Source organism: Chelmon rostratus, chromosome 12, assembly GCF_017976325.1.
Source record: "Chelmon rostratus isolate fCheRos1 chromosome 12, fCheRos1.pri, whole genome shotgun sequence".
In the NCBI taxonomy this organism is placed as follows: Eukaryota; Metazoa; Chordata; class Actinopteri; order Chaetodontiformes; family Chaetodontidae; genus Chelmon; species Chelmon rostratus.
Genome location: NC_055669.1, coordinates 7,985,766 through 8,007,784, shown reverse-complemented (window position 1 = coordinate 8,007,784; position 22,019 = coordinate 7,985,766). Strand labels below are relative to the sequence as shown.

The following is a 22,019-nucleotide window of genomic DNA, read 5'->3' as shown; positions in this document are numbered from 1 at the left end:
AACACGATGTACCAACTAAACCCCTCTCCAGAGGCCTGACCATAATGAAAAGGCCAGATAAAACATAAATCGATAAGACCTTACTGTCACAGCCAAATGGGGGATGGCGCACAGAGCTTCACCTGTTATCTCCTCAATGCATATCGCATCTCTCTTCAACGTCTTTGCAGAGGAGCCTGCAGAGTGAATTAGATCTGTCGTCTTAGATCATCTCACGACAGGCGGATGTTCACATCCAGTGGCAGGGAGACACGAGTTATCTGACACAGAGGTTGTCCTGAGAGAGGTTAAGGCACAATGGCAGCGTCCTTTCCGCATGACCGCCTCCACCAGCCTGGGCCTGCTGTGACAATCTGGGACCCAGCGTCACACTTTTTTTTTTTTTTTGTCCAGTTACAGCAAACCCTTCTGGGCTTTATGCGTTCAAACGTGGGCCTATAATGTCAGCGTCATGAAGGAAGCGGCTCATCACAGTCGTGATTTAATATGCACAACGCGCAGCGGCATAAAATGAGTGCCACGGCCTGTTCCATGTATGAAGTGGGAGCGCATGTAATTTACGACAGCTGGTTTCTGCTCCTACTGCAGGGATCTGAAGGAGCGCAGCCGCCTCTGCTGTTGCAGCGATGCGCAGCCGTGCCGCATGACTCACAACGGCTGAAATGGCACGGATGTAAACAGGGGGCGGGCTCAGGTAGGCCTAACCTGTACCTGCCCAGCCAATGGGGCGCCGCGCTCCTCCGCTTTCGTCTCCAATCCCGCTCTTTCCATTGGTCCTCCGCCGCGTCGATACGGTGCAGGGAGCGAGGCGCAGCTTCGCAATTACACCGCGGAACGGAGGAGAGGGCGAAAAATGATTAATCTGTCAAAGGCGAATTTGTGTTCGGGATGAGACCGCTCTGACATTCAGCCGACCGGAACCAAGCCCACAGGCGAACACCGTTGATGCACAGGAATCTGAGCTGGGGCCGATGCACCGCCGTGGCAGGTGGTGCTTGTATAATCGTCCGGGGTCTTGTCACTCGTCTTTGCTGCCTGATCTGCGCGTCGCTTCAGCACTGGACAGCGACCGGGACCATCGGACGCTGAAAACACCGAGGGAAACCTGAGGCGGGGTAGGCTCACGACGGCTCAGCGCCACCGTGTGCGAGTATGACATGTTTTCACCGGGCTCCATTTTCTAGACTATGTCTGCGCGCGGCGGGCGACGCTTTGTGTTGCCTTTATTTCAGGAGGGAACGGTGTGATTTGTGGAGCCTGGAGCGCACGGGTCTGTTCAATGTGACTCCATGGAGATGCCCACCAGATGCCCTTGAAACTATAGGCTTTTTCGTGCGTCTCTCTCTCTTTCTCTCTCTCTGTCAGCGTGCATGTTTGTGCAAGAGAGGGGGAGAAAGAGAGAGAGTGTGAGGGGGGTTATGGTGGTAAGCAACTGCGCAATTGTCTGTCCCTGTCTGTTCATGTCTCTCCTCTCTGCACCTCTCTCTCTCTCCTCTGCTTCCACAGTCGGTCCGACCCTCGCTTGGCTCGGGGCAATGCGAGGCTAGATGACTTCACTACATCAACAAGCACCGCGGTATCCTGGACTAATATAGCAGCGCCACATCCCCCTCCCTCTCTCTCTCTCTCTCTCTTTCTCTCTCTCTCTTTCTCTCTCTCTCTCTCTCCATTCGCTGATCCCGAGTCCCTCCGTCTAAAGGCACCATGGGAAACCGTGGCATGGAGGATCTGATCCCGCTGGTCAACCGGCTGCAGGATGCCTTCAGCGCCATCGGTCAGGCCTGCAACCTGGACCTGCCGCAGATCGCGGTGGTCGGCGGCCAGAGCGCAGGGAAAAGCTCCGTGCTGGAGAACTTTGTAGGCAGGTAAAATTGACCACCACAAATAGGATAATCCCTTCTCCCGTTAACCTTGAGGATGACATAAGAGGCCTATCTCTCTGTGCAGAGCTCAAACCATCTCTCCCCGTCGCTGAGGCACCGCTGTTGCACCTCGTGATGAGCAGAAACATCCCGTTATGCTGCATGTGTGGTATATATTTTTAAACACATAACAACAGCCTTGGCCACTGGCAGAGGAGGGAGCGGTATTTGGGTTACAGCAGCACCTGAGGGATTTCAGCCCAATCAGCACCAACTGCAGTCAGACTCCTTCACAGTCCTAGAAATATCCACCGCTTTTTCAGTTTCCGAGCAGCCCTTCACAGGCATTAATATGCCGCTGAGTAGAAAAGTGACACTGCCATGTTCTGTGCTGTGTAAAGCACAGGTCCCGGAGGCCGCGTGTAACCAAGTCTTCATCCTGACTGCACATGCAGCAGTGTCAGCTCCCACTCCTGAAAACACACATGAATATTCATCATCTCGTCCTGGATTTTGGTCACTCACAACAAATAAATTATGAGCAGCTGCATTTGAATGCATTAAAAACAACAAGGCTCAGGCCACTCACCAGCCGGAGTGGGATTCTGCTAGTGACAAGTGTTTAAATGCATCCACGACCCGCAACAACTGCCCAGCAGCTACTGTGATGTGCTTTTGTCTGCTCCAGGAACCTTATTTTCTGCCGCCATTCTGTTTCATGGCGCTGCATTTCAAAGAGATGGAGCTTTTAACCGAGGGCCCGTCAGATTTTCTAATAATATAAAGAAGTGCTAATCACTGAAGCATTACCTCTCTAAATGGATTAATTTATTGTATCATTTCTGTTGCTGTGACTGTGCTCGTTGATACAATGCCATATGTAGCAAATTCAAAGGGTCACTCGCACTGATTTTACACATAAAGGTCAGTTTATTGGTCATTGAGAGCACTACTCTGCCTGTGAGAGCAGTTTATGTCCTCTGAGGCTCTGGGGGGACATTTCCAGTGTCTGAATGGCTGATGCTGGTGATGTCTTCAGGGTTATTTAGTAGGATGTCATCTGGATTATTCGCGTTTGGCTTAAGGCTCCAAATTTTTGACAGAAAACGTGTTATAAATTGGGAGTGTTGTTGAGCTTGAAAGATGAGAGCAGGAAAGGTCCAATGAACGACACTGTTGAGATGTATCATGGGAAATGTAGTGTTTTTGGTAGACTAAAAGTCAGAATGCCTCTGCTACCTCAGTTTTGATCACCCTTTATTCAGTCTCTCAACTCTGTGGAAGTGCCACATCACTGGAGCGCGTCTCCACGGTCACGTGCCGTCAACTAGATTGTCTGCAGTTTGACCAAATAGTTATTTTCTCGTGCAGCTTCAGCATGCACGTTTGTAGTTCCAGATGGACGCATTGATTTTGTCCTGTTCCAGCCTCATTGAGAGTCGTGATGCTGAGTAATGGTCCATCTGTCCAGAACTGGCTCTGCACAGCGCTGAATGGACAAGCAGTGGGCTCGTCTTTTTTTAACTCATCCCGCTTGAGGGAGTTCCGAGGGTCGATACGTGTTAATAAGGTTTCTTGGGGCAGGCCTTTTGGGGCAGGGGTTTTTCACGATGGCTATCAGGTTCGTGGCATGCTCACGCGTGCATGCGCACACACAAGTGGACGCACATTCTCACAGTGGGTTGGGAAGCTCTGAGGCAATGGTGAAGTCATCGTTTTTAACTGAGAGAGCTCCTTGTCAGCAATGCAGCTCTTCATTCTGACCCGTTGTTTATCAGGTCAGATTGTCCTGTTCTGTTGGAGCACTTTGGCGGAGCAGCAGCGGCAGCAGCAGCTGAAAGCTACAGGAGCTGTTGTGTTGTGAAGTGACCCTTACTCCACTCAGACTGCATTCAGCTGTCTTATATCAGACCAGATGAGTGACACCGAAGGCGCTACAGTGGCTGGCATTCCATTATATAGGGTGCAATTAGAAGAAATGTGCCCTTCAAGAGTTCAGATGGAAAAAAAAGCCTCAAGATGAAGATTATAGCACGCCTGCACTCTTTGATCAATGTTTACACTGGATATGCTTTAGTATAATGTGTTTTGTCTTTCGTCAGGGACTTTCTGCCCCGTGGATCTGGTATTGTCACCCGCAGACCCCTGGTTCTGCAGCTTATCAGTGCCACTGCAGGTGGGCACGCACACATTTACACATGCTAATACACACACAAATGCCACCTCCCCCCTCCGCTTTTAAAATGCTACTGTTTTTTCCCCTCTCATGCACATGCAGCTCCACCTCTGATCTCATGTATTCTCCATTGTCCTCCTCTCAGAATGGGCTGAATTCCTCCATTGCAAAGGGAAGAAGTTCACAGACTTCGACGAGGTTCGCCAAGAGATCGAGGCAGAGACGGACCGCGTCACGGGGGCCAACAAAGGCATCTCTCCCGTCCCCATCAACCTGCGGGTTTACTCCCCTCATGGTGCGAAGCCTTAACTCCGCTGCTTTCATTGTCAAGTAACGTCATGCAACACTTTAGACAAAAAGTAGACTGTGACAAGCTGTGAGTCATCACACATTAGCTCTTTGTACTTTAACCTAGAGGAAAACGATTTTAAAACTGGGTCATTAGAAACAAAGAACATGTTAAATCATTAGAAATGAATGACTTTCAATGTTAAAAGGAGGCAGCGAAACAGAATCTTCCTGTTAATATGGCTGAATATAGCCTTTTCATACACACTACACTGAAGCTGCAGTATGCTGATGCTTCACTGATGTCCTCAGATTGTTTACACTGTTTAACCAGAGCCTTGAAATGAAGTGAAAATGCGTGGATTAATTCATTGAGCTTTCTACCATGTGATCTTCCGACACGTAAGCTCCACTCCACTCAACTGATGATGTGAATTGTTTGCCATTAGCTCGCTGCTATTAGCTTATATTTTTGCATACTCTGGTTTTAAACTGATAGCATGGAACAGTAGACATCCTAGAACATTGTAATATTTTTCAGTCCTACTAAACTGCATTAATACTACAAACTCTGAGAAAACATCAAGCAGACTACTATCTACATTTACAAAGATTACCTGTTACAGCTGTAATTGAGAAATATGGCCAAAATATTTAGTTTTATGGTCTTTTTTTTCCTGCTTTCCTGTATAGAGGGCAAAAACAACATAAAGGAAACAAAATCCCCCTTTGACGAACAAACTGTCACATAAGTATGTCCAGTTCTTGTTATAATGAATTCCTCTCACTGTGCAGTGCTGAACTTGACTCTCATCGACCTGCCGGGGATCACTAAGGTGCCGGTTGGAGACCAGCCTGCCGACATTGAGCAGCAGATCAGGGAAATGATTATGCAGTTCATCACCAGAGAGAGCTGCTTGATCCTGGCCGTCACTCCGGCCAACACCGACCTGGCCAACTCTGACGCTCTCAAACTGGCAAAGGACGTCGATCCACAAGGTAAGGAGACGGTGTGAGGGCATGGAAAGAATACTGGGAATAAAGGAGGCTGTAGGAGCCACGTAGAAAGAGGAATGGAGGTAAACGAAGCACTGAAAAGGTGGCCTTATGGTCATGGACCTGAAGAACACATCAGATCTCTACCGGCTGTAGGGATGGTGCTCAGTGTCCGACCTTGTCCTTTGACCTCTGTGGAAACAAAATATCCCCACAGAGATCGATCAAGTGTCACATCATTATTAGAAACAAGAGGCTCAGAGGAGCAGAAAATGGATGATAAGGAGGGCCTCAGAGATATATAAGAAGTAAGTAAAGGAAAAAGAAAAGAGGCAAGCCTAATGAAAAAGAGACGCTACGAGTGGGATAAATAGGAAGGGCAAGAAAGGAGAAAGGAATCAAATTAATTTAATGGCCAAAGAGTTCGACCTTCAGACAGGAGAGGAGGACACAGGAGAGGAGAGGAGGACAGAATTAGCTAGGAAGAGGAGGACTTGGACGAAATAACATGGTGGGATGGGATGAATGACATCAGACAAGGACGTTGAGGTTGAGGACTACAAGAGGGACAGGGAGAGAAGGATGAGATGGCAGAAACAGATTCAAATACGAAAGTCCAAAATCCAAACACATTCAATTTACAATAATATAAAACTGGAAAAAGCAGAAAATGCTCATGTTTTAGAAGCTGCTATGAGCAAATGCTGCGTTTTTGCTTAAAAATAGTGACCCAAATTAATCCTTCCTCGCTCTGTCTGACCCCTTTTTCTAGGTCTGAGGACTATCGGCGTGATCACCAAACTGGATTTGATGGACGAGGGCACAGATGCTCGAGATGTGCTGGAGAACAAGCTGCTGCCCCTGCGACGAGGTGTGTGTTATACATATTTGGCTCTTGCTCTTTCTGTTGTAACCTTTCTCTCTGCCTCTGTCCTGAACCACAGTAACTCCTTCCTCGCTCTACCTTCTCTCACTCCCACTGCTTGCCTTTCTGTCGATCTCTCTGCTGCCGTTTCATCCTTTGTCTCCTGGGATTGCCGTTCATTGTTTCTCTCTCATTTTGCGCGCTGGTTTTATTCATTCCCAGGTTATATTGGAGTGGTGAATCGCAGTCAGAAGGACATAGACGGGAAGAAAGATATCAAGGCGGCTTTGGAGGCTGAGAGGAAGTTCTTCTTCTCCCATCCATCCTACAGGCACATGGCTGAAAAAATGGGCACCCCACGCCTGCAGAAAGTGCTCAATGAGGTGATCATAGATTTACTCCCGGTGCTCTCCCACAGTGCACTTTAAATGAGAGGGCGGACGTTTCTGTTTTAACTTCCATTGTACTGCACACCAGTGTGGGTGATACAAGATTGTTAGTAGGTGGAAAATGCACTCGCTCTTTCTACTTCAGCTCCTTATGATTTGTAATTCTGCTCAGGCAGGCGTCCACATTTTTTCTATGTTGTTATTGCTATTATATGGAAATTGGATCATCTTAGATTACACTGAAATATACAGTCTTGACGGTAAACCACTCCAGCCAGTAGAGCCATAATGCCAATAACATGATTTATTGGTCGATGCTATATGTTTGTTTCATTTTGCTGGCTTTGTGTCTCCATAGCAACTGACCAACCACATCCGGGACACGCTGCCAGCTTTCCGCAGCAAGCTGCAGTCCCAGCTGTTGGCTCTGGACAAGGAGGCCGAGGAATACCGGGGATACCGACCCGATGACCCGTCCCGCAAAACCAAGCAGCTGTTGCAGTCAGTACCCCTGTTTTCTCAACACAAGAGCATTTATGTTAGATTTAGTTCACACAGCTAAGTATCCTGCAAAATACCTTACCTCTGAAGAATTAGTTATTCTTCCATGGCACCCATTGCTCATCAGCATGTATGCTGCAGGTCAGACGTCATTGCCGCTCTTTTATTTATTCTATTTTTTCCGTGGTTTCAGGATGGTACAGCAGTTCTCTGTGGACTTTGAGAAAAGGATTGAGGGTTCGGGGGATCAGGTGGACACGGTGGAGCTGTCTGGTGGAGCGAAAATCAACCGCATCTTTCATGAGCGTTTCCCCTTTGAACTGGTCAAGGTGATATGTTGCATAAAAGAAGGTAGAAAGAAAGAAAAAAGAACAGAAAGCATCTAAATACATTTGTTCAGTCTCTACTGGAATCCCACATGTGTAGCTCATTAATTGTGCAAATTTAACCCCCCACGATGCTAAAACCCAAACATTTGAGTTCATGGCCTCAGTGATAGCTATGACACTGAATCACCTGCCTTATTCTGCCTTGTTTCAAGATAATGATGTTCTCTTGAATGATCCCAAAATAACTGTTATCAATTAATGTTCACACTCATAGTCCAAATACAGCCTTTGGTGCTATTTTCCCTCTCTTTTTGTAATCTTATAATCTTTTTATGTCAGCTGTGTTGTCTCTCTTCACGCTGCCGCTCATCTTTTCCAGTTTAACAACCCTTCTCACTGTATCCGCTGTCTGCTCCCTTCCTCTCTGCTCCCCTCAGATGGAGTGTGATGAGAAGGAGATGCGTCGGGAGATCAGCTATGCCATCAAGAACATTCACGGTATCAGGTAGGAATTTGGCGACCAAGCTAAAATGCGTGATTGGAAGAAATACAAAATTCATTTCTCATCTTCTCCACCTCCCTCTCTTGTATCACAGCCTCATCCGTTTTTTCCCCAAAAAAGGCTCACAAGTCCTCCAGACATTCCAGCGATGCTATCACTCTCATCTCTGCCTGTCAACATTATAAGGGTTTGAATAACATTTATTCATAACCTGAAGACAGTCATTTGTATTAATGGTGATGTGGAAAACAGCATAACAAGTAAAAATACAGATGTTTGAATTTGGTTTGCCAGCAGCCTAAAAATACCCAGTTTGCATGGTGTTCTGAAGAAGGGAGGAGCATGTTGCCTTTCTTTCTTTCTTTTTTTATGTCCAGTCCAGCCTCTCTGTGTGTTTCTATATTGACTCAGCAGCGGTTAACCACCGTGACCAAAAAAATTGCCACCCAAGCGAAAGAGAATCTGACATTAAAGAAACGCCACATTTAGCCTGAATTCCCTCCAAAAAAAATAGCAGGTCCACTATCTGCCATGGCGTTTTTTTTAATCCCATCAATAAAATTTATATTTTTTATTATGATTGCAACCACAGACTGTACAGTATAAAGGCTATATTTAGTAACAGTTGCACCAAAATCCAGATAATCTACTTATCGATGCTATACGTGATTTTAATTTGCTTAATTTTACTGGCTTTGTGTCTCCATAGCAACTGACCAACCACATCAGGCCAGGTGTCCAGATAAAAATTTCATCGAAAAGGGAAACAGCTTTTCATCACAGTTGTATCCTTTTTCTCTTCCTCTCGGTGGGTTTCAGGACTGGACTTTTCACCCCAGACATGGCGTTTGAGGCCATTGTGAAGAAGCAGATCATAAAGCTGAAGGGGCCCTGCGTCAAGTGCGTGGACATGGTCATCCAGGAGCTGATTAACACCGTGCGCCAGTGCTCTAACAAGGTAACTGTGTGGGTTTGGAAGCTTGAAGGGAAGGAGGGGAAGAGAGTTGGTCAAGGGCGGATTAAAGAAACAAACCTGAGTTTAAAAATGGCGATCTCTTATTCCACATTCCTTGTTATGTGGAATGAGCGATAAGCTGTGCGCTCATGTGTTTTCAGCTGGAATGCTTCCCCAGGCTGCGTGAGGAAACTGAGAGGATTGTGACTTCTCATATCCGAGACAGAGAGAGTCGGGCCAAGGACCAGGTAAGACTCCTCAGTTTGTAGTTGTGGACATACATGCTTGTCGTAGAGAGAAAATCCGTCACATGTGTACACACATATCCACATCTGTCACTGTAATGTTACGAATTACAAACAAGGTACCGTTTATCCAACTCGATTACTACTAAAATACATACTGTATAACATGTAATACATTTAAAGAAATAGATATTTTTGGAAAATGAGCTTATTTGAAGAAGATCAATGCACTCTCATGTCTGCACAGTAAACATAAAGCTCCCATCAGCAGCTGGTTAGCTTAGCTTAGCACAAAGACTGCAAACAGGGGGAAACAGCTAGCCTGGATATGTCCAAAAACAGCACCTATAACCCTCATTGGGGATCATTTTATGTTGTGTTTGTTTAATCTGCAGAAAAAGCAAAGTGGGGAAATGACACTTTGCCGTTTTATGTGACAGACAGAGACAAGTCTTTATGCAAATAAGCAAACTGTCTGCTGGCTAAAGATACATATTTGTTGTACAGACATGAGAGCGGTATCAATTTTCTCATCCAACTCTATGCAAGAAAACTACGTCCATCCCAGAATATGAAGCTACTGCATTCCTTTGAGGAAATGTTGTGTTGTTACAGGTTCTGCTGTTGATAGACGTCCAGCTCTCTTACATCAACACCAACCACGAAGACTTCATTGGCTTTGCTAAGTAAAGACTCCATTTATTAGCTCCATCCATCATGATGAATTATTTATGACTAGACATGCCAGGCCGGTGAAAACAAATGTTTAGAAGACCCCCTCTAACCCCCTGTTATGTTCTCCTCCCCCTCGTCTTTCCTCTTTCCTCCCGATCATCCCGTCTTTCCTGCCGCCTCCGCGCCGTTGTTTCCCCGCCGCAGTGCGCAGCAGAGGAGCAGTCAGACTAATAAGAGCCAGAGTTCAGCAGGAAATCAGGTGAGCATTTGTCACGTCTTGTCCGTCACACACAAACAGCACAAGGTCAAGGGAGGGCCGTGCACCCACACGACAGCAGGATGGCTGCTGCAGAGAGGATGAAAAGAGTGGGACGCTGAAGCGAAAGAGATCTGACCCGAGACGCTCATTCAGCTCAGTCAATCTTCTGCTTTGCACCCGTTTTATGTTATGTACATTTTAGCCTTGTGTTTTCTTTTTAGATTTTCTTATTATTATTTCATATTTAAGTCATGCATGCTGTATTATGTTAAGTGGGGCACCAGTTGTGTACAGTGGTTTGTTTGCTTCTCTGGTTTTATGATTTTATGTCAGTAAGAGAATCACACTGGGTTCTGTTACTTTCTGCCACCGTCATCACTGGTGTTGTTGTTGAGACATTTCCCTTTGTTTGAACCCTTCCTGTGTCATCAAGGTGCCACTTTGCATTTCATCCCCATCCCTTAGTGAGAATCTCAGCTGCCCTCTTATGGGTGTCTGTTGGTGAGTATCGCTCATTGTGGGTTATGGTTTGCAATGTCATTTGTGCCTGCAGTAACACTTCTGCCCATTGTGTGGTGCTCTCCAGCACCGCTGCATAAGAGCCTGTCATTTTCTCCTTTTCCACTCTGACAGGTCAAGAATGGCAAATTGGCTGTGTAAGCTAGTGTTGGACAGAGGCATTTTCTTTAACGTGCACTAGAGAAGTTGCCATTTTTTAGTGCCACAAGGTTTCTAAATGCCCCACATTCCTTCCTGTTGCAGGCCTCTTCTCCTCCCGCATCAGGCCTGATTGTAAGAGTTTACTATCTAACCGTTTACTCTCTAACACCCCCTCCACCCACCAAGATCCACAGTCTGCAAGGGGTTGCCAAATAAATAGAAATTAAAAATGTCCTTGGTTTGGCGGTTAAGATATCCTCTCTAAGACGAGAAGTGTTAGAAATATGATTTCTTTTAGTATCCCGCCATGGATCCAGGCACAAACCATCTCATTTGTGCCTATGACCGAAAGGCTTTGCAATGATTTGGGTAACCTCCTTAGTGAGTCTTAGGCGGTGCAAGACTGACAGTAATCTAACCTAATCATCACTTGGCACTGTGCCCACAGGCTTGTCTAGTAGGGCTCGTAGGGTTAATACACCTAACACAGTTAGAACACACACGCTTTCTTGTGTGCTTGAAGCATTTAACACAATGGTCACTTAACAAGCTAACACGGGCCTCTGCTTGTGGCATTGTGAACACGGTTCCTTGCATGAGACTGCACTGACACACAGTCACATGCTCGGCTCTGAGTGAGTCACAAAGACACAACGACCTAACCTGACCTGCTCGCACATTTCATCGCAACTCAAGCATCGATCACTTGCACAGATCGATTTGGGCTAGCTTTAGCCACGATGTGTTGTAAGGATTGGTTGTTTTAGAGGCGAGTGAGTTGTTTTTGTAATGAAAATGATTACGGATGATGAGCTCCTGTTAGGTTTTTGCTTTTATCTTGTTTCTCTGTGCAGTTGTTTCTGACTTGCTGGCCTTTACCCTCCCCTCAGGTCATTCGCAAAGGCTGGCTGACCATCAACAACATCAGCATCATGAAGGGAGGAGCCAAGGAGTACTGGTTTGTGCTGACTGCTGAGAGCCTCTCCTGGTTCAAGGATGATGAGGTGAGCAGCTATCAGTGTTTCTATAATGACAATGGATCAAATGACTCTTTGCAACGTGGAAGAGGTCACTCGTGATAACAAACCCACAGAGAATTATCATCTGACTCTGCAGTTCCCCTCAGTTTTACAGAGAGTTTCCGTGTCTTTCAGCTTTTTGTTCTGTTCAGGTCAGTCTCATTACTGGTAGCTTTTTCTTTTAGCATGAAAGCCCTGAAAAGCCCACTGTGCACTGCCTGCTCAGCACCAGCAGACAGACAAAGTTAGCAGCTTTAGCAAGTATTCAGCAGCTAAAAGAGACAGATGTTTCCTTCAGGAGCTGGAGGGTTTGTGGGTTTTTCCCTTTTTTACTTTTTCATGTTTTATAATTCATATTTGGGGCTGCAACGTTTAGATTGTCTGAATGTCGTCTAGGTGGGCAGGAAAAAAATATTCTTTATGAAATGCTCTTTCTGTATTTAACTTTCTTTCAATAAAAATATTGTATTTTATTGTATTTAGATTATAAAAGACAGGAAACGGATCCAGCAACTGTTGGATAAATGACTCGGATCTCTTGGATGTTTTTTTTTAAAAAGCTAAATTTTATTATTTTTTTAATAACATTATCACTGATAATTCATCAGAAAGGCCAACAATGACACACACACAAACACAGTTTGCACCCGACAGGATGCAGCATTTGGTCCGTCCTGCTGGCTTGTTTGGCGGGCTGATGTCTATCTGCCTGTCTGTGCCTGCTGTACAGGTTGGAGGATATTCTGCACAGCAAGTGTAGATAGGCAGACACACTGCAACTCCTTCAGCCAGTTGGTGTTGTTGCTGCATTGTTGGTTGTTTATTGGCCCCTGCTCAGTCTCTTGCCAGGATGCAGTTCCAAGAGAGATACACATAGTCACATCGATGGAGACATGACTGTTCTCTCCTGCCTTGATTGTAAAATAGATTTTTATATGTGGTTCCAGTTTAACGTAGGTCAACTTAACTTGGCCGTATTACTGTTTGTGAGCATATATCCTTTGTTAAAGAGTGGACCATCACCATGATGGAGCAGTTTACTGTGCGAATCATGTATGTTGGTTCTGTCATTCACTCGTTCTTTCCATTCATCTTTCCCTTTGTCTCGGAGTTTCCCTTCTTCCCTCTCTTTCTTCTCTCCCCACCTCTTTCCACTGGGAGTTCAGGCATTCGCCTGTTCTTTGCAAATTTGGAACGGTCCCAATCCCGACCAAATGTTCACTCACAGACACCCAAAATATATGAAAGCATACTCAGCCCTTAGACAGCACACGGGCTGCACAGCACTGGGCCCACAGATTGTCATTTGATACGTTAGTGTGGTAATATAGGAAATTATAGACTCTGCGGCTTCGCCTTGTATATTTCTGTTTTACACTCTGTGAACTTTCTATAGTCACTTAAGCATGTATGTGCACACTGGCGGATGCACATACACACATTCACCCTCCTCCCTCTCTTGGTGTGGTTGGCAGTTACTTTGGAACGGCTTGCATTCTTGGCAGGAAAATCACAAGTTTTTAATCCAAACATCAGCCTCCAATGTTTCAGCAGAGAGAAACCCCTCTATTAAATATCAATACCCCACCCCCCCCCCCCCCCCCACCCTCTGTTTCTGACCTTAAACTTCATAACCAGCTATCACTTCATGTCACTGAGTCACTGTTTTGGCCCCATACAATGCGTAATATTCCATATGCAACAGTGAAAAAGTTGCACATTTTCACCTCAAACCAACAACATAAAAGCTCACCTGAATGGACTAACACTCATTTAGCTGACTGGTCAGATGTTAAACATGTGTGTACATGTATTCTTTGTGCACTGAGGCTTTTGCTTTCTTGCACCATCTGCAAAACACTTTTTCCCAACCAGCTTTTTGTAGTCATTTGACACCACAGCAATCTAATATACACCAGTGTCCTTTGCCTGAAGTCTTCCAAGTCCATTTTGGCCACCCACTGAAATAACTTCACTGGAGGTGTCTGACTGTACTTTCAAGCTCCACTTGATTGATTGGCCCTCGTTCCTTTGGCCTGTGTTAGATGCTTTGCAGCCACACTCGCTCCTCCCCCTTCCAGTGGACCACATCTTCATCAGAGCACCAGGCTAGCAGCCTGCACACTCACTCATTCATGCTATAAATTATGTGAGCTCACTATTTTAGCGAGCTTTGGCTTCAAACCTTTTCTCATTCTGGCTCAAAAATTCAGATTTTCTTTTGTACACCTTTTCACAGCAAGTTGTCAAATCTGCAGTTAGTGTTGAAAACTGGTGATGTATGTTTATTCCAAAAAGAAGTGAAAAGGTAAGTGATGAGTGTTAGAATGCACTTAGGACAAAATACAGAGGAATGTAGATCACATACAGATTAAAAATAGCAAAGGTGAGAAGGAAGGAACAGATGCAAAAAAAAAAAAAAAACCCACACACATCTTGGACACCTGAAATGCCAATAGAGAGACAGAGAGAGCGACACAGAAAGACAGACTGACAGACGAGGGTCCATGCCCAGTCTAACCAATGTGCAGACTACTGTACACCAGTATGACAATGAACAGGTAGTCTGAACACTGGGTGGACGGAGCCGGAGTTAAGAGCCAGGCCTTGCGTGCTGTTTTCTGCCATTCCAGATGCTCGCGGCTCTGTCGTCTGTGCCCTCCCTTCGCCTCTCTCCGCTTTGGCAGCGAGGATCCCGTCTATTGAAATCCCCCGAAAACTGCGATCGGTCTCATCCGTGTTTGCCACTCTCTGGTGCACGTCTCTCGGCCTGTTTATTTGTTTTGGTAGACGTCGGAGCCCTGGGTCCCCTCGTGGTCCGTTTTGGTCACGCCGGCCATGAAGAGTATCCAGCCTTGACGTGGCATATTCGCTCAGACGACTGGGACAGACTGGCTGCACGTTCAGGGAGGGGATATTACAAAAAAGAGGGAAAGAGAGAGACGAGGGGGGGGGAGTGAGTGAGAAAGGGAGAGGAAGAGAGAGGAAGAGGGAGGGGACCCCTGTGACCATATATGGGCTGTAGTGACCCCTTGGGGAATACAACACAGAAGAGTGTGCAGACTTTCCTTGTCTTCTCCTTTTTCCTCTCGCCTCATCCTCTTTAATTCTTACCTGCGACCATCTACCGCCACTTTCCGGACCTTCAGACCAGATGTGGGCTTTCTCCAGCAAATCTTTCGCAAATCCACTTTTGTGTAGCTTCTTCTCGGTCTCTCCTCCTCCCTCGCCCGCCGTCTCTTTAACTTCTCCCTCCTTCCCTGGTTCTCTGTGTGCTGCTAAGCACTACCAGATGTTGAGTTTTAACGCCAGGCTGTCATTTAATCTCTCTCCCTCCTTCTTCAAAAAAAAAAAAAAAAAAAAAAAATCAGGCAGGAAGTGGGCCCCTCTGGAATGGAAAGAAAAAATATTGAAAAAATATAGAGGGGGAGGGATAAAAGAAAAAGAAAGACAGAGAGTTAAGAAAGATGGAGGGAGTGTAAAAATGAAGAGCAGAGCTGCTTCGGCCCGAGCGTCCGTCGCGGCCTCTCTTTGAGCGTGTCGCGGCCGTGCCTCAGCTTCTACCTCAGGAGATGAACGCTGTGTTTGAGCTGCTCGCTCTCTGGACCTCCGGCGCTCACACGTATCTGCGTTCTTTACCACAGCCGGAGAGTTTACTCAGCCTGTAGCTACCAGCTCTCCCCGGCAAAACGCGCCGTGAAGAACGACTGTGTCTTGACCCACACTGTAATGACTTCCACATGTGCTCTCCTTCTCCCTTTTCTCCCTCTGTTTCTGCTTCCCCCTTCTCCACCCACCCCCCACCTCCCACTCTCATTTCTCCCCCATTCCTCCTCCCTCCTGTCACCCCCTTTCTCTTTGCTAGCACCCCCCCTCTTCTTAAAAACCTGATTTCACCTTTCTCTCATGGACGTAATCTTGTACGACTGTTTGCGCCAATTTTGTTGCACAATGATTCAGAAAATCACAAACGGAGCAAACTGCATGAGTCACAAAGTGCTCATGATCCATACCTTCTGTTTTCCTCATCCACAGGAGAAGGAGAAGAAGTACATGCTCCCTCTGGACAACCTGAAGGTCCGCGATGTGGAGAAGAGTTTCATGTCCAGCAAGCACATATTCTGTATTTTCAATACAGAGTCAAGGTCAGCCGAGAGAGCTTCAAGTTCTCATTTCTGCTGTTTTGTTTTTTTAGTTGCAGCTGCAAATGAAAAGTTTGACAAGCAATCACATGCCGCACATGGAGATAGAGAGTTGAAGGCCTGCGCGCTGCTGCAGCGGCTGCAATGTGTTTTGGATTATGTGTTTTGTACAGTACGTATGCACGCATGTATGTCTGGGACGAACTGGAATTTCTAAAGATCTAAATTTTTAGATTTACAAGTCAGTTCATGTAGTTTGCCATTTTCATTTTGTGTTAAAGAATCACACAATTTGTGTAAAACAACCTTTTAAAATACCAGGTTTAAGCAGGTAGATGAAGTTGTTGATGATGATGATATGGAGGAAAACAAGGAGCCGCGACAGGACTGTAACTTATCCGTAACACGGTGAATCTGTGTGAAATGTTTTGTATCAGGCCGGAGCTTTTAGTCATTGGTGAAGAACGTCTTGTAAAAAGTTTTATGGCCGTTCAGTTTCTTCATCCACTTGAAGGATGTCTTGGCTCGAAACCTAAAAAAGGGTTAAAAAACAAAATATCCCCCATGGAAGGAGGCACATAGCCTAATACTGTCAACACTTCCAGATGCGAGAGTTTATATCTTTCATTAAACTCCTTTTGTAACAAGGGGCATTTTTGCATAAGTTATCAAAATGTTTATTTCTCTGAATACTCTCCTCTACTTGAATATTATCTAGAAGATTTACATATATGATGTGAAATTCTAGCTCTTTCTTTGACCTCCCATGAATGCATGTCGTCCTGTGTCATGGCACTCAGGAATGTGTACAAGGATAATCGCACCCTGGAGTTGGCCTGTGACTCTCAGGATGATGTGGACAGCTGGAAGTCATCTCTCCTACGGGCTGGGGTCTACCCTGAGAAGACCACCACGGTTAGCCAACTCATTCATTCTTCATTCAGTTGCTGACGGTGTCTTCGCTTTGGTTCCCTTTACCTTCCATGATACTCATTTTGACTTACCTTTCCCTCTCCATTTTTGAACACATTTTGCAGGGCAATACTTTGCCTTTTTTGCCTTAGTTCTCCAACATTTATACTTTACAAGAATGCTATTATTTCAGAAAGAATTTAAGCATCCTGCACTAAATACAATCCCAACATTTTTTGTACATGCTTGCCCTTCTTTTCTTATGCACTTCCTGTCTCATTACATTTCTCCGTTCTATGTGTATAGGTGGAGAGTGAAACCACCACCACCTCAGATAACTTCTCCATGGACCCTCAGCTGGAGCGTAAAGTGGAGACCATCCGCAACCTGGTGGATTCCTACATGGCTATTGTCAACAAGTGCATTCGGGACCTCATGCCCAAGACCATCATGCATCTCATGATCAATAATGTAAAAAAAACATACTCGAATGTTCATATATATGGACTGTGAAGACAGCTTTAGTTTGTTGTTACTGTATTAAAGTAGAGATACTACTGCTATAATGATGTTAACAGTGACATGAATGAAAAACGTTGTCATTCTCCTGCACTACCACTTCCTGACACTAGGTGAAGGACTTCATCAATGCAGAGCTGTTGGCCCAGCTGTACTCTGCAGGTGACCAGAATGCCCTGATGGACGAGTCCCAGGAACAGGCCCAGAGGAGGGATGAGGTGCTGAGGACCCACCAGGCCCTGAAGGAGGCCCTGAACATCATCGGTGATATCTCCACCTCCACCATCACTGTCCCCATGCCTCCGCCTGTTGACACCTCGTGGATGGGAGGATCCAGTGGTGGTCGCAGGTAAAAGTTACCGGAGTTAAATGGATCATGTATTTTAAATAGAACCCTGATTCCAAAAAGTCGGGACGCTGTGTGAAACGTAACTGAAAACAGCACAAAGACAATATATCTAATGTTTGACCTCATCAGCTTCATAGATTTTAGTAAATATCTGCTTATTCTGAATTTGATGCAGCAACATCGTTCACAAGCAGGGATGGAGCGAGGGTCACCACTTTGTGAACACATGATTGGATAAAGGATGTTACTACAGCTTGTTTGCGTATGTCTGCATCCTGTTTCCACCTGCGCTCTTTCTTTCCTGAACCATTCAATCGTACAATCTTTCCTTTCGGCAGGTCTCCTCCACCCAGCCCCACCGCCCCCAGGAGGATGTCTTCAGGCCAGCGCCCGGCTCCCAGAGGGGCCCCGCCACCACCAAACCGCCCAGGACCCCTGGGGCCCTTCAATAACAGTGCTGACAGCCCTCAGGCTCCCAGCCGCCCTAACAGGGCTCCTCCTAGCATCCCCAGGTAAACGCAAAAACTCCGAAGAACACAGAGAATTCTTTGCCAATATGAAACATTATCGATCTCGCACAGTCAGACTTAATCTCAGCCATCCCATATCGGCCACTGCGTCAAGAATTAATACTATTCCAGTCATGAAATTGATTTACTTTTCTAAAGTCAGCTAACAACAATTGAGCAGGTGACCCTGATGGCATGTAGCAGCAGCGCTGGTTCTCCTCTAAGTTCTGTAACAGTATGGTTAATATTCAGGTAAAAATAAAACATTAGGTGTGTTTGTTTGTACTTTTTAGTGACAGAATGAAATGCTAAACAGGTTACTTGCAGAATTAGATTGCTTGCTCATAAAGAGGCACAGTTGCGTTTGCGTAGAGAGATGTCAATGTTTTACACGGCCTCGCATTTTTGTTTTTAAATGTAGTTGGAAGTTTTGGGGAGGACTTCATATTTCTAACATTTAGATGAGAAGATTGAGACCACTTTTCTTGCTTGCTGTGGCAAATGTGAAGCAACAGCAAGTAGACAATTAGCTTAGCACAAAGACTGGAAACAGGGAGACAGTCTGAGGCATCTGTTAAACTTGTGTGAAGACTGAAGACTAATTTCTTCTTTTCCTTCCTTTTCTTTTCTTTCCTTTCCTTTTCTTTTGTCCTTTTCACTTTTCCCTTCTCATTCTACCTCTCTCATTCTTTTTTGTCATCTCTCATCTTTCCTGTTCTCTGCCACTTCTCCTCACGCACACGCTCTACTCAAGCCGGCGACCCCCGCCATCTCCTACAAGACAAGCCCCACCATAAACATCTGATGGGGTTCCTCATACCCCCGTTATCTCCCTCCCTCATCCACTCCATCCCTCCTCTCTTAGCCATGGCTCTGCTGTCCTGGTCTCTCCTTAGTGCAGACACTGACGTCTTTGACCCTTTGACCCTCAATTTCCTGCCAGGTGACGATGTCCATATATCTATGTACAGTATGGTACTTGTCTTGTGGTGTATGTGTATGTGCGCTTGTTGCTCGCCTGTGGTCCAGGTTTGCTTTAGCAGATCCACTACCCGGTATCAGTCCCTGGAACCTCTGCCCCCACACCACACAAACCCCTCACCGAGTCGGCCACCACCCCCACTTGCTGCTTCTACATGAAAATACGCTCAGCAGTCGTACTGCCCTACTCATTCCAAAATGCAGCATGGCACATAAGCTGCTTTTATTGCATGGGAGTGTGTGTATGTAGAGTGTGTGTGCGTGTGTTTTTGTGTGTATGTATACAGGGGAGGGACTAATTTGCCTATATGTAGGCTGAGTTTGATTTAGTATTGTATTAATTTATTGTATAATGCCCCATTAAGTGTTAATTATCAGCTTAATGTTCTCTTAGGAACAGAAGTTGTATCTTAGTATGTGTGTGTAAGTGCGTGTTTGTGTGCGAGTAAACCCGTGTATGTGTGTGTAAGAGTGTGTGAGGACACGTGAGCATGTGCTGTCTGTCTGCACGTTTGTTGGCGTTTCAGTTGTATTTGTTTTCATGGTCAAAGCTGTTAATGATGAATCATAAAACCCTCAGGGGTAAATTTAATGTTGGACTTTTGTGAGTTGTTCCTGTGTTGTAGTAGCAGCCATACACACATAGCAAGGCTGAGGAGCACCTTCAGTATTCTCTATATGGAAACAGCCTCAATAATGCATTTAACCCTGTCATAGGTGTCCACCTGTGCTGTATCAGTGGTCAAGTTGTGACCCTTGCAGCCTCAAGCTCCGATCCAGACGCTGACTCGTGAGATGGAACTTGCCCCTCAGAAAAAAAAAGTAACTCGGCGAAAGTTCCTTCTTGAATGAACAAAGAACGTGTATTAACATGTTGCCATTTAGCCTTTTTCTCAGGTTTGAAACATGCAACTCCATGCACATCACAAACTAGGAACCTTTCTCTTCTCTAAGCTCTTCTAAGCTCTTATTTCCTTTACTCTCACAACCACTGGAGCCAGTCAGCGTCTGCGCCAGAGCTTAAGGTGCTGTTGTCAATGTTCAAGTGCTTCTCTGTCGGTTTGTTATTGTGTATTTGGGCCTAAACTGTGTTCTGATGTATATAGGTAATGATAAGGAGATACTGTACCTGTGGACTATAAAGACCTCATCAAGGATCCTAGCGCTTTAATCGTTCTCTGTGTCTCTACTAAATGCTCTCTTCTCTCTAATTTAGACTGCCTTAACGGCATAAATTACAATTCTATATTGCCAAAGCTAAATGTAAAAAGAGAATTGGGAAGTTGAAAAAAAAATCTGCTGAAGACCAACAACGAAATGTTTCCAGTTGTAGTGAGATGGCATTGTTTAGCAGAGGGCATAATGTTAAGCAGGGGAATTGCATCGGTTGTTATTTTCTGTGTCTCTGTATCGCTCCTCAATAAACTTCTTCCTCATAATGTCTCATTTTGTCAACAGAGTCTTTATTGTTTGGGCCACTGGGTTTTGGAGACAGCATATATATGAACACCTCAAATTAATATGTCGCCCACGGCTTGCTTGCTTCCTTACTGATGCTTCATTTATTCTCGGTGGGTAAATTGTCTACAAGACAAATAACTCTACAAATAATTTGACAGCAAATTCTGCGATAGCCTTCTGCACAAATATTACAGCAAAGCTGTGGAACACTGTGCCGGCTTAAGAGCTCACTGACTTCTTTAACTTGACAAACTCATTGAATCTCAAGACTATGTCACTGCTGGTGTTTCCGTGCTGTGGGATTGTCTTTTAGCCAGAAGATGGTGCTAACGCTTCATCTTCATGACTATGAGGCATTAGGTATATAATTAAAGCAGGACTGGCTTTCATGACATAAAACTGAGAAGCAGAGGTTCAACTCCAAGAAGATGATGAATACACGACGAGAAAATGAACAGAAATGACTTTTATCTAGAAACACGTTCAGTGACTGTAGGCTACAAGTGGTACTGTAGTTTATTGTGTATCTGTATCAAAGATGAAACAGTATTAAGACCTTACAACCTAAAACCTTTGCCTATAGCAATTCATAGCTCAATGCAAAAAGGCAGTTGGCGGCAGGCACCTCTACGCTCTCTTATCCCAAGAATCTGGATTTGTTATCTGCCAGTGGTCGAATCAGGCTGCTTGGCTAAATGTATTTGATTGTATGCAGTCTGCATTGCTTCATGGGGAAACATGTAATGTATATGTGGCCTATGAGCTCAAAAACTACCCACTATGTAAAAAAACGGGTAAACAAAGTCCAAAATAAATTGATCCAAAAAAAAAACAAAGCAAAACAAAGCAAAATAACAGATGGTGTGTTAAATGATGTGGTGTGTTTGTGTCCTGAATGTCCTAATGTCTCTTCTGTTATGACCACTCGCAGGGCCTGTGGTTGCAGGAGCTGAAGTGCTGCTCCAGTGTGATCATGCATGACGGTGTGACCTTGGGGCACAGCCCTGCCCTGCTCATGTAGGAGGTGCCCCCTTTCATTTAGCGCTGCAGAGTCAGTGTTTCGTCCTTTGCCCTGAGCAAAGTGGGTTCAAATCATTTTTTGGCGCCTGTCAAATGAGTTGAGCAGAGGGCTCCCTCTAGTGACCGTGATATGAACATGCATGTGCTGTTTCTAAGCTTGGAAGCCTGTGCTGTAGGATCCCTGCTCAGAAAAGTGGAACGCTAAAGGACAATTGCTACCGTTATTGCAACGACCTGTTTTTTTTATTTTGCACAATGTATTTCGTTTTGCAAATTATTGCATCAAATTCTATTACTCAGTAAGGTCCTCTTATCGAGCATTGATGTGCAGTATGTCACGCGATGTAAACATTCAAACTGGACTGTATAACGATCGTTTGTAAAAAGTGGTCAGTTATGATTTTT

The 22,019-nt window shown here is 45.3% G+C and overlaps 1 protein-coding gene across 2 annotated transcripts; it reads left to right on the top strand.

The window, feature by feature from the left end:
- Positions 1-867: 867 nt before the first annotated feature.
- On the top strand, positions 868-20,544 carry dnm3b (dynamin 3b). Of its 2 annotated transcripts, XM_041949424.1 has the most exons (22): positions 868-1,115; positions 1,507-1,865; positions 3,965-4,038; positions 4,184-4,333; positions 5,122-5,325; positions 6,095-6,193; positions 6,410-6,570; positions 6,935-7,077; positions 7,271-7,406; positions 7,844-7,911; positions 8,728-8,866; positions 9,025-9,111; positions 9,724-9,794; positions 9,988-10,042; positions 10,805-10,834; positions 11,593-11,706; positions 15,757-15,866; positions 16,664-16,778; positions 17,082-17,246; positions 17,408-17,643; positions 17,982-18,155; positions 18,907-20,544. In XM_041949424.1, exons 2-22 carry the CDS (start codon positions 1,705-1,707, stop codon positions 18,947-18,949), a joined length of 2,535 nt encoding a protein of 844 aa, XP_041805358.1. In that variant the 5' UTR covers positions 868-1,115; positions 1,507-1,704; the 3' UTR covers positions 18,950-20,544. The 2 variants fall into 2 exon arrangements, with proteins under 2 accessions (XP_041805358.1, XP_041805357.1); XM_041949423.1 differs by lacking the exon at positions 10,805-10,834.
- The last annotated feature ends 1,475 nt before the right edge of the window (positions 20,545-22,019 follow it).